This window comes from Oncorhynchus keta, chromosome 11 (genome assembly GCF_023373465.1).
Source record: "Oncorhynchus keta strain PuntledgeMale-10-30-2019 chromosome 11, Oket_V2, whole genome shotgun sequence".
NCBI lineage: Eukaryota > Metazoa > Chordata > Actinopteri > Salmoniformes > Salmonidae > Oncorhynchus > Oncorhynchus keta.
Window position 1 is genome coordinate 23094464 of NC_068431.1, and position 13381 is coordinate 23107844.

General features: G+C 41.1%; 1 protein-coding gene across 9 annotated transcripts in view; it reads left to right on the forward strand.

Moving 5' to 3' along the window:
* The window catches only part of LOC118389947 (HMG box transcription factor BBX-like), a 45632-nt gene extending 39123 nt beyond the window's left edge, over positions 1 to 6509 (forward strand). For all 9 annotated transcript variants that reach the window (XM_035779968.2, XM_035779976.2, XM_035779978.2 and 6 more), the window contains one exon: positions 1992 to 6509. In XM_035779968.2, the coding sequence (XP_035635861.1) occupies positions 1992 to 2070 (79 nt within the window). In that variant the 3' untranslated portion in view covers positions 2071 to 6509. The remainder of the gene's footprint in view (positions 1 to 1991) is intronic.
* The last annotated feature ends 6872 nt before the right edge of the window (positions 6510 to 13381 follow it).

Genomic DNA, 13381 nt, shown 5'->3' on the forward strand with positions numbered 1-13381 from the left:
TGATAAACTTTCACAAAACACTTCGAAATACTTTTGGAATGCAACTTTAGGTATTAGTAAACGTTAATAATCGATCAAATTGATCACGAGGCGTATATTCTATAGCTGTACGTCTTGAAATAATGTCCGGATAAATCTCAACCAAAATATCCGGTCGGAGACCGGAAGAAATGGGCTGTCTCTTGTCCGTTTGACCAAGAAACAAATCTTAGGCAAATGACAAGACTGTTGACATCGTGTGGAAGCTGTAGGTATTGCAACCTCGGCTCCAGGTAATGTGGTTTCTATTCAACAATACATTCAAGTGGCGCATTGATATATTTTCCAGTTTTCAGTGATCAGATTTTCCTGCGCTTTTCGATGAAACGCACGTTCTGTTATAGTCACAGCCGTGATTTAACCAGTTTTAGAAACGTCTGAGTTTTCTATCCACACATACTAATCATATGCATATACTATATTCCTGGCATGAGTAGCAGGGCGCTGAAATGTTGCATGATTTTTAACAGAATGTTCGAAAAAGTAGGGGGTAGGATCAACAGGTTAAACTGTTTGAATGAAGTCTGTGAGTATAACAGAACTCATATGGCAGGCAAAAACCTGAGAAAAAATCTGACCAAAGAAGTGGGAAATCTGAGGTTTCTAGTTTTTCAACTCATTCCCTATCGAATACACTGTGTCTATGGGGTCATATTGCACTTCCTAAGGCTTCCACTAGATGTCAACAGTATTTAGAACCTTGTTTCAGGCTTCTACTATGAAAGAGGAGGGAATGAGAGCTCTTTCAACCAGGTGTCTGGCATGAGCTGATCACGCACGCTCCCATGAAAGCGACCTGCGTTCCATTGCATTTCTGAAGATAAAGGAATTCTCCAGTTGGAACATTATTGAAGATTTATGTTAAAAACATCCTAAATATTGATTCTATACATCATTTGACATGTTTCTACGGACTCTAACAGACTTTTTTGACTTTTCGTCTGGACCTAGTGATCGTGCCTCATGAATTTGGATTTGTGAACTAAATACGTGAACAACAAGAAGGTATTTGGACATAAATTATGGACTTTATCAAACAAAACAAACATTTATTCTGGAACTGGGATTCCTGGGAGTGCATTCTGATGAAGATCATCAAAGGTAAGTGAATATTTATAATGCTATTTCTGACTTCTGTTGACTCCACAACATGGTGGATATTTGTATGGCTTGTTTTTGTGTCTGAGCGCTGTACTCAGATTACTGCATGGTTAGCTTTTTCCGTAAATTTTTTTTTAAATCTGACACAGCGGTTGCATTAAGGAGAAGTGGACCTATAATTCCATGATTAACACTTATCTTTTATTAATGTTTATTATGAGTATTTCTGTAAATTGATGTGGCTCTGCAAAATCACCGGATGTAAATATGAACTTTATCGAACAAAACATACATGTATTGTGTAACATGAAGTCCTATGAGTGTCATCTGATGAAGATCATCAAAGGTTAGTGATTCATTTTCTCTATTTCTGCTTTTCTCTCTTTGGCTGGAAAAATGGCTTTGTTTTCCTGTGACTAGGCACTCACCTAACATAATCGTTTGGTGTGCATTCGTCGTAAAGCCTTTTTGAAATCGGACACTGCGGTGGGATTAACAACAAGTTTATCTTTAAAATGGTGTAAAATACTTGTGTGCTTGATACATTTACATTTACATTTAAGTCATTTAGCAGACGCTCTTATCCAGAGCGACTTACAAATTGGTGCATTCACCTTATGACATCCAGTGGAACAGCCACTTTACAATAGTGCATCTAAATCTTTTAGGGGGGGGGGTGAGAAGGATTACTTATCCTTGATACATGTATGTTTGAGGAATTTTAATTATGAGATTTTTGTTTGAATTTGGCACCCTGCACTTTCACTGGCTGTTGTCATATCGATCCCGGTAGTGGGATCTAAGCCATAAGAAGTTTTAACCTTTACCTTATTCTCTTCCTCCTATCTCAGAGGCCAGCATGTGATTGGTGACAGCCAGAAGAAGGACATGGCCAAGACCCCTTTGCTCATCTCCTGCGCTGACCAATGAAGTAGAGGAGCCTCTTGCCTCCGGCAAAACAAAATAGATGCTCGCTTGTTCGTTTAAACTTTTTAACCTCCAACTCCTCATCCTGTCCTGGAAGGAAGGAAAGAGACGGAATGTGACTCGTTGATGGACTCCTATGTGGTGAAACTAGCTCTAGAGCGCTGGTCTGAGGGGGAAAGAGTGGGTGAACTGACCTTCCCAGTGTTCTCCTGAACACTTCCCTTGGCAGTAGGAGGTCATATTGCCCCTCATTCCCAGACACACCTGTCTAGAGGACCCTGTGGAAGAGGAAGACCAGTCCCTGAGAGCATGGCTTCCTTCTCCGTTAGAGGTAGTTGTGTTAACGTGTAACCTTTGTCTGATATTACGCCATTTTAAAGGTCAAGTTTTGCTAACAAAAATTGCATTTAAAAAAAGAAAGGAAATGTACACACGTACGATAACATCTTCCATTTCAACCACACTGTTTCGTGAAGATTCCACCTAGCATACCTCGACGTAGGATGAGTCAGATATTGTGTTTTCCCGCACGCCTTCATGCTTGAACTAACACAGCCTGAGTAGATAGTCCTCGTGACTGAAAGGGTTCCAAGATACACAGACCTTACTTGTGTACCTTAATTTTAATTGTACTATTTAGTGTGGTCTATAGACACAGCAGACCTCTTAACCTTCTAGACCATTAGCTTTTAAGCCATGTAGCAGACACTCTTATCCAGAGCAATTGGGATTAAGTGCCTTGCTCAAGGGCACATAGATTTTTCACCTAGTCATCTTGGGGATTTGAACCAGCAACCTTTTGGTTACTGGCCCAAAGCTCTTAACTGATAGGCTACATGCCGCCCGTGCACGTTGTAACCACTGTCAACCATTAAGATGCCATCATGTATTCAATACTGATCTATCCCTAGCCTTCACGCCAGCTTAGCAACTGCTACTACGGTGGTCAGTTTGAACTCAACAGATTGAGGCTCTTGCATTTAAACTTAAGCTTGCGTTTAAGTTTAGATGGGAGGCCTTTGGTTAGCATATTTTCAGTCTTAATCTGCCTGTTTACCTGGTGTTCAACCCTCTACAGTGGGGCTCAATGTGATGACAAGCAAAGTTACTAACAGAATGAATGGTTCTCCATGGCCTTAACACTCTCATCACGACCCTAACCGTACCACAACCTCTGCTCTTTATTTCTGACGACCATCCCATCTACTACGCAACCATTCACTCAATTCTTACATCCGTTTGAATATACTTGAATGATGAAAATTCTTTTTGTGTCAATACTTGATCTTATTGCAGTCTGCGTAGCATCTTCAAGGCTAATCCAAATGTGTGCTACTAGTTTCCTAAGAGTTTTTTAACAGACGCTGCACAAATTTTAGGAGTAGGAGACGCTTTTAAGATGTAACTTTTTCTTAGTAGGGTGATGTGTTTTCCCTCGTTTTGTTTTTCCTATTGGCCTTTTGATATTTTCTTATGCCAAGTAATGGTCCACTCTTAGGCAATCAGAATAATCAAGGTTTTGCTTTTGAACGTATTTCAATAACAAGACAATGGTCATTGCTTTTAACGCATTGTTTAAAAAATATTTTTTTTATTGCATGTTCTAACCGAGGTAGAACAGGCTAGCATCCATTCCATATCCAGATAGCAGATCCTCGTGTCCGTTCTTCTGTTTACAGTGTGTGAGCTGTAGTGGGGGACTCTTGACGTATGCTCTGGGTGTAAGCTAATCAGAAGGAGAAAGTAGTGTATGACGAACTCACATTGCAAGTCCCCACCGACATGTCCTCCATGAACTTACCATATTATTATTACTCTTTTGTTTCCAAGTTGACCAATGCTCCTTTTTTTAGGTTGTGCAGTAAATCACACTTCTCTCCTTGCCTTTTTCTCTTCGAGTTTCTCTTATTACATTGGAGCCTTCTCCTTCACTTAAGAGTTGTGTGCATTATGATGCTGTTGAACTAGATTTTGTATTTCCTCTTTATCTTGTGTTCCCAACCTCAGTGGTCTTTCCTGAGGCCTAGTTAACTGGATTAAGACTGTTGTGAAAAATCTCATACACAAAGTGATGCATCTATGCTTAATGTACCCGTTAAACAAATGTGCACTGAGATGAGGTGCACTACTTCTAGAAAGGTAGTTTTCAACTTTTTGAGTTAGTATTCTTAAAGCAACTGCATTGCCATTTCTGGGCTATGTCTGAATGATGTGTGCTGTCGGCACAGCATGAACTTTAGAGGCTCTACCCTCTTATTGTCAATGGAGGTATTTAGTCTTGGCTAAGAGAATATAATGCCACAAAGTAGAATAAATTTAAAATATATTGAATAAATCTCTCCAGGATTGGGCTGACTTGTAGAGGAATATGCGCAATGCTGACTCTCTTCGCTGTATTTGTTCATTCATCCCTAAAAGCTGACAAACGGACTGTGAACGAGCAGACCTAAAACATGACTTTTGAGCTCAATAGAAGCTTCAACAAACTTTGGGGGGAAAAATTAGAGACTTTTCAGTTTTGAGAGAATAAATTCAAGGCTGACTAAAATCATCCAAGCAGTAAACTACACATAGTTATTCCACTGATGGACATCAGTGGTGTTATTTCACAGAAATTAAGACTTATAACAAGTGGTTTTCAGACATTTGCCAAAGAAAGGGGAAAGTTGTCTTTCAATGACAATTCTATTGAAAACTAAGGTTAGCATTGCAGTTGCACTGCATTTTCATGGTGTATAGATTTTCAGGTAACAAATGTATTATATCAGCACAACTAATCCTATATATCTCATGGGTTTCCTAAGACTTAAACCCCACGTGGGAATGGTGTACACTGTACTGATACCTTTCAATGCCTCTTTTTAAAAGACAATATTTATACCTTGTGACCCAAACCAAAATGATATCATGATGATCTTAAGATTTTAATTTATCCCCCATTTCACATAATTCTCCTTTTAAGAGTGTTTAGCCTTCCTCCATATCATGAGGTAAATGTAAACAATTATACAGGTATTCATGTCTATTTTATGAAATTATGCAGTGAAGTATTCTTTAACTAAGTTGAAAACAAACCCCTTCAAAATCAGCCATTTATGTATCACCCTCAGCCTTTTCTAACTAGTATTTTATTAGGATTCCCATTAGCTACTGCTAAAGCAGCACCTACTCTTCCTGGGGTCCACATCTAGAAGATGCCTCTATAAAATTCCTATATGATTAGTTATCAAAATAAATATAGACGATACCCCTTTGTGCTGGTACTGTCTCCTGAATGTAATCGATTTTGTACCTGTATTTTTATAATTCCAATTCAAGTCTTGACTCTACTGTGTATGTATGCGATGGTGGACTGTTTTCACAGGTGAATAGTTTGTTTCAACCTATGGGCCTCATGATGAGTCAGCTGCTGTGCTGTGACAACCATGTATATAAACCCTGGATTGTTGATGTTATGGATTGGCCAATGAGAGGTTTTGAAGCCACCAATCAGCCATATTGGCACTCCTCAGAAAAGCAGTACTCCATAGGAATTAATGGAATTCTACAATATTTAAAGGACACAATTACATGGCCTTTTGTTGTAGTGGGAACAGTAACATTAATACTTTCAAAGAATTGTACTTTAAGGATGTTTCTCACCATTTAAAAGTATGCATTCATGTGTCTGAATAGAATAAATGTGTCAAACGAATGTAGACATTAAATGTATTTCATTAGCTTCAAAAATATTTTTTACAATTGTGAGGGAGTGCCATGATGGAGGCGCAGTGGCTTCAAAACAGTTCCCCGTGTCAATCATCTAGATTATATATACATCATTGGTTATAAGTAATTATGACTTACCTGCAAATGTCTTTTAGTAATATGAGAGAGTTTGTTTTTATAATTGTGAGGGACAGTGTCACCCCAGATGGTTTTATGTTTCTTCTCTGCAGTTCAATTAGGCTCTCACTTCAGGAAACGGTGAAACCAGGGACACTCATGCAATTACAAAGAACAATTGCCAAATCCTCTGTATTCAAGTTTATTTATTACAATTTCCTTTTTATAGTTGTTCCTTTAGTTACAAAAATAGAAAAACCGAATATGCACCCAGATAAAAAAGACTATATAAATGTTCTCCCTTTACAGGAATGTAGATCACAGCTTCCCTTTTGTTCTTGTGAAGAGGTGACGCCAGATCTAAAGTATGTTTCCTCTGATAGTTTGTACAATGTGTGCTCGATCTTATTTATGTTAATAGTACTGTATCATGACATGTATGGACTTGATTGTTACAGCCCAGTTGTTCAATGCAGCCTTGCCTTACTGAAGCACCTGCTTAGTGAGGGATCCCTTAGCCATCGCCCTCAGCTCCTTCCACTGAGTCATATGTCATAACACTGTCTGTTGACGCAACTATTATTCCTTGAACACCTATTAAAGTAACCTGTATTAAACCTTTTGTACATCAACATAGTTTCTTCAACATCAAAATGTGATTTCTGGATTCTGTTGAACAATTCCTAAAGTAACCATAAGCATTCTATTGCAGCACGGCATCATCTATTTGAAAAAGCTTTGGACCGCAAATCATCTATTTGAGAAAGCTTTGAACCCTATAGCACAGGCAACCCTGGTTCTGGTGTGCAGCAGGCACTTGACCAGATGTGTTGAATTTAAGTAATCACTGAACTGATCAATTAGCTAAGTAGCTCAGTGTGGTGCCTAGTTGGGACAAAATCCGGTAGTAGCTGTGACACTCCAGGAACAGGGTTGCCTACCCCTGCTATAACGTAATCTCTAACCTCAGTGCCATAAGTATTTGCCCCCTTTCTGATTCTCTATTTTTGGACATTTCTGACTCGTTTCTGTTCTCAGATCAAAACCTAATATTAGATAAAGGGAACATAAACAATGTGGATAATTCTTCATTTAATTAACAAAGTTATACAACACCCAATGCTCATGTGTGAAAAAGTTATTTCCCCCTTACACTCAATGACTGCAACCAAACACTTCCTGTGTGTTAGTCTCTCACATCCCTGTGGAGGAATTTTGGCCCACTTTCATGTAGAACTGCTTTAACTCAGCGATCACCATGCTTGACCGTTGGTGTGAGGTGTTTGGTTTTTGCCAGACATATCGGGACCCAATTCATCTAAAAAAAGTTGACTCAAGTTTGCCAAAAAGCACCTGGATGATCATCAAGACTCTTGGAAGAATGTTCTATGGACAGATTAGTCAAAAGGGGAACTTTTTGGAAGACATGGGTCCTATTCGGTCTGATGAAAACCAAACTCTGCATTCCACAGTAAGAACCTCAAACCAGCAGTCAAGCATGTTGGTGGTAGTGTGATGGTTTGGGGATGCTTTGCTGCCTCAAGACCACTTGCCATCATTTTAGTTTTTATTTCACCTTTATTTAACCAGGTAGGCAAGTTGAGCACAAGTTCTCATTTACAGTTGCGACCTGGCCAAGATAAAGCAAAGCAGTTCGACACATACAACAACACAGAGTTACACATGGAGTAAAACAAACATACAATCAATAAAACAGTAGAAACAAGTCTATATACGATGTGAGCAAATGAGGTGAGATAAGGGAGGTAAAGGCAAAAAAGGCCATGGTGGCAAAGTAAATACAATATAGCAAGTAAAACACTGGAATGGTAGATTTGCAGTGGAAGAATGTGCAAAGTAGAAATAAAAATAATGGGGTGCAAAGGAGATAAATAAATAATATAAATACATTAGGGAAAGAGGTAGTTGTTTGGGCTAAATTATAGGTGGGCTATGTACAGGTGCAGTAATCTGTGAGCTGCTCTGACAGCTGGTGCTTAAAGCTAGTGAGGGAGATAAGTGTTTCCAGTTTCAGAGATTTTTGTAGTTCGTTCCAGTCATTGGCAACAGAGAACTGGAAGGAGAGGCGGCCAAAGAAAGAATTTGTTTTGGGGGTGACTAGAGAGATATACCTGCTGGAGCGTGTGCTACAGGTGGAAGATGCTATGGTGACCAGCGAGCTGAGATAAGGGGGGACTTTACCTAGCAGGGTTCATTGAAGGAACCATGAATAATTCTATTTATTCTATTTATATGATTTTAGATCATTCTAAAGGAGAATGTCAGGTCATCTGTCTGTGAGCTGAAGCACAGATAGGTCATTCAGCAAGACAAAGATCCAAAACACACACGAATGGCTGAAAGGCAACAAATGTAAAGTTCTGGAATGGCCTAGTCACAGTTCAGGCCTAAACTCAGGACCTGAAAGACCACAAATGCCGCTGAGTTAAAGCCAGTTCCAAAATTACTCCACAGGGATATGACTCATCCACAACTACAGGAAGTGTTTTGTTGCAGTCATTGCAGCTAAATGTGGCACAACCAGTTATTGTGCATAAAAGGGCAATTATACTGAACAAAAATATAAATGCAACAATTTGAAAGATTTTACTGAATTACAGTTCATATGAGGAAATCAGTCAATTGAAATACATTTATTTGTCCCTATTCTGGATTTCACATGACTGGGAAAATAGATATGCATCTGTTGGTCACAGATACCTTAAAAAGAAGGGCCTCACAATGGGCATCAGGATCTCGTCTCTATTTTTGTGCATTCAAATTGCCATCAATAAAATTAAATTGTGTTCGTTGTCCGTAGCTTATGCCTGCCCATACAATAACCCCACCACCACCATGGAGCACTCTGTTCACAACGTTGACATCGGCAAACTGCTCTCTCACACAACGCCATACACATGGTCTGTTGTTGTGAGGCCGGTGGGATATACTGCCAAATTCTCTAAAATGGCATTGGAGGTGGCTTATGGTAGAGAAATTAACATTAAATTCTCTGGCAACAGCTCTGGTGGACATTCCTGCAATCGACATGCCAATTGCACGCTCCCTCAACTTGAGACATCTGTGGCATTGTATGACAAAACTGCAGATTTTAGAGTGGCTTTTTGTTGTCCCCAACACAAGGTCCACCTGTGTAATGATCATGCTGTTTAATCAGCTTCTTGGATGTATTATCTTGGCAAAGGAGAAATGCTCATGAAAAGGGATGTAAACAAATTTGGCACAAAATGAGATTAATAAGCTTTTTGTGAGTATTGGAACATTTCTGGCTAATTTTCTTTCAGCTCATGAAACATGGGACCAACACTTTACATGTTGCGTTTATATTTTTGTTCATTGTATTTTTTCGCACAGGGGCATTTGGTGTTCCTTAACTTTGTTTATTAAATACATTGAAAAAAGTATGAATATGTTGTGTTACTTGTTCACTCTGGTTCCCTTTATCTAATACTAGGTTTTGGTTGAAGAGCTGATAACATTCAGTGTCTAAAATATGCAAAAATAGAGAAAATCAGAAAAGTGTCAAATGCTTCACACCACTGTCTGGCAAATCTGACTCCTGATTAAAAGCAAAAATACTAACAAAGTAGTGTTCAATACAGAAGTGGTCCAATGAATTCTAAACTACTGGACTGATCCACTAGCACAGACTGGAATATGTTCCTGGATTCATCCAATGGCATTGAGGAGTTTACCACATCAGCCACTGGCTTCATTAATAAGAGCATCGATGACGTCGTCCCCACAGTAACCGTACGTACATATCCCAACCCAAATACATGGATTACAGGCAACATCCTCACTGAGTTAAAGGCCTGCGCTGCCACTTTCAAGGAGCGGGACACTAATCCAGACGCTTATAAAATATCCCACTGCGCCCTCCGACGGACCATCCAGCAGGCAAAGCGTCAATACAGGACAAAGATTGAATCCTACTACACCGGCTGACTGTCGTCGGATATGGCAGGGCTTGTAAACCCAGCCATGAGCTACCCAGTGACACAAGCCTACCAGACGAGCTAAATGCCTTCTATACTCGCTTTGAAGTTAGCAACACTGAACCATGCATGAAAGAGCCAACTGTTCTGGACGACTGCTCTTCTTAGCCGATGTGAGTCAGACCTTTAAAACAGGCTGCAGGGCCAGATGTATTACCAGGACGCATACTCAAAGCATGACCAGCTGGCAAGTGTCTTTACAGACATTTTCAACCTCCCTGACCCAGTCTGTAATATCTAGATAGCAGATCATCATAGTCCTGGTGCCCAAGAATGCCAAGGTAACCTGTCTAAATGACTATCGCCTTGTAGCACTCACATCTGTAGCCATTAAATACTTTGAAAAGCTGGTCATAGCTCACATCAACACCATCATCCCAGACACCCTGGAGCCACTCCAATTTGTATACCACCCCAACAGATCCACAGATGACGCCATCTCTATTACACTCCACACTGCCTTTTCCATGTATAAGTTTTATATTCTTCAAGAATCAATGGATTTATAATCCAAAAATGGATGTAGAGATGTACAGATAGACTTAAAGGAGCAATCAAAAGTGTGCGAGTTTGAGCATGTGTCCATTAGGGGTGGCAGGTAGCCTAGTGGTTTGAGCATTGGGCCAGTAACCGCTGACAAGGTAAAAATATGCCGTTTTGCCCCTGAGCAAGGATGTTAACCCACTGGTCCTAGGCCGTCATTGTAAATAAGAATTTGTTCTTAACTGACTTGCCTAGTTAAAAAAGAAAAAAAAATGTTTTATTTATTTTATCAGCATGAATTAGATTTAGAAATAAAAGGCCCACTTTTTATTCCATGGGCTGTGATCCACATTATGCAGCTGTTGCAAGAGCACATTTTCCACCGGCTGTCCACTGGTTTCAAAAACGATGATCGATAGGCAGCTTAAGGCTTCCTGAACAGACACTCTTTCACAATCTTCACATACGCTGCTACTACTCTGTGTATTATCTATCCTGATTGCCTAGTCACTTTTACCTCTACCTACATGTACATATTAACTCAAATACCTCTCCCTCATACCCTTGCACATTGACTCGGTACCGGTACTCCTTGGCTCATAACCAAGATGGCGTAGCAGTGAAGACGTGTTTGTTTGTCCTCTCGTGTACTTTTGTATTTTTTCATATTTTTTGTATATATATTTACATTTATTTTAATTAGATTATACCTTCCGGTAACCTGCCTCACCCAATGTGATACGGAATCGCTATTATTTTCAATTTTAGAACACATTCAAGAACCTCCAGAAGCTAACCAGCTAATTAGCTACAAGCTATTTAGTCATTGTTAGCCACTGCTAGCGGCTTTTACCTTCTGCACAGATACCAGCCCTGTTTTTAGCCTGGATAATACTCACTAGTCTACCAGTATCGGACTGTCTCTCCACAACAACGCCGGATTTCTGGGAGGCACACCTCCCGGCCTACTCAGCTGTTCACCCGAACCCCACTCATACACGGCTAGAGCCCAATACTCCACCGGATCCTTGCTGTAAACTCTGGACATTGGCACCGGATCACCGCTGCTACAGAGGCTATAGAGGCTAACGCCACAGCCACGAAGCTAGCACCAGTTAGCCGTGAGCCAGGCGCATCTCCGGGCTAGCAAACTAAATTCTACAATACCTCTTTCGCCATCTGGCTTGGATTCTCTGTCGACACGGCGCCCCGCCGCACCACCACCGACGAATACTCCATCCGCTGTGCCTTCAACCGGTCTCCGTCGGAGCAGACGCTCCTACTAGCCCCGGGCTACTAACTTTAAATGCTGTATCGCCCGCGTGCTAGCGTAGTGGCGGCTTCCCTGTTCCATCTACTGCTGTCCCCTGGACACTATGATCACTTGGCTACATAGCTGATGCCTGCTGGACTGTCCATTAATCACAGTACTCCATTCTGTTGATTTATTTTTTATCTGTCGGCCCCAGCCGCGAACTCAGGCTATGTGTGTAGTTAATCCGACCCTCTCTGCCTAGTCATCGCCATTTTACCTGCTGTTGTTGTGTTAGCTGATTAGCTGTTGTTGTCTCACCTGTTGTTTTAGCAAGCTCTCCCAATCAACACCTGCGATTACTTTATTCCTTGCTGTATGTCTCTCTCAAATGTCAATAGGCCTTGTACACTGTTGTTCAGGTTAGTTATTATTGTTTTAGTTTACAATGGAGCCCCTAGTTCCACTCTTCATACTTCATTCTGATACCTCCTTTGTCCCACCTCCCACACATGTGGTGACCTCACCCATTACAACCAGCATGTCCAGAGATACAATCTCTCTTATCATCACCCAGGGCCTGAGCTTACCTCCGCTGTACCCGCATCCCACCATACCCCTGTCTGCGCATTATGCCCTGAATATATTCTACCATGCCCAGAAATCTGCTCCTTTTATCCTTTGTCCCCAATGCTCTAGGCAACCAGTTTTGATAGCCTTTAGCCGCACCCTCATCCTACTCCTCCAAAACCCAGGCCCTGCATGTCCCCAGGCACCCTCATTTGTTGACTTCTGTGATCAAAAAAAGCCTTTGTTTCATGCATGTCAACATCATAAGCCTCCTCCCTAAATTTGTTTTACTCACTGCTTTAGCACACTCTGCCAACCCTGATGTCCTTGCCGTGTCTGAATCCTGGCTTAGGAAGGCCACCAAAAATTCTGAGATTTCCATACCCAACTATAACATTTTCCGTCAAGATAGAACTGCCAAAGGGGGAGGAGTTGCAGTCTACTGCAGAGATAGCCTGCAAAGTAATGTCATACTTTCCAGGTCCATACCCAAACATTCACACCATTTGTGAATTGATCGCCCCCCATCTAGCTTCAGAGTTTGTTCTGTTAGGTGACCTAAACTGGGATATGCTTAACACACCGGCAGTCCTACAATCTAAGCTAGATGCCCTCAATCTCACACAAATCATCAAGGATCCCACCAGGTACAACCCTAAATCTGTAAACAAGGGCACCCTCAGACATTATCCTGACCAACTGCCCTGCTGTCTTCAATCAGGATCTCAGCGATCACTGCCTCATTGCCTGTATCCGCTACAGGTCTGTGGTCAAACGACCACCCCTCATCTCTGTCAAACGCTTCTTAAAACACTTCTGCGAGCAGGCCTTACTAATCGACCTGGCCCGGGTATCCTGGAAGGATATTGACCTCATCCCGTCAGTTGAGGATGTCTGGTCATTCTTTAAAAGTAACTTTCTCACCATCTTAGATAAGCATGCTCCGTTCAAAAAATGCAGAACTAAGAACAGATATAGCCCTTGGTTCACTCCAGAACTGACTGCCCTCGACCAGCACAAAAACATCCTGTGGCGGACTGCAATAGCATCGAATAGTCCCGAAGTCAGGAACCAATACACGCAGTCAGTCAGGAAAGCAAAGGCCAGCTTTTTCAAGTAGAAATTTGCATCCTGTAGCTCTAAGTTCTGGGACACTGTAAAGTCC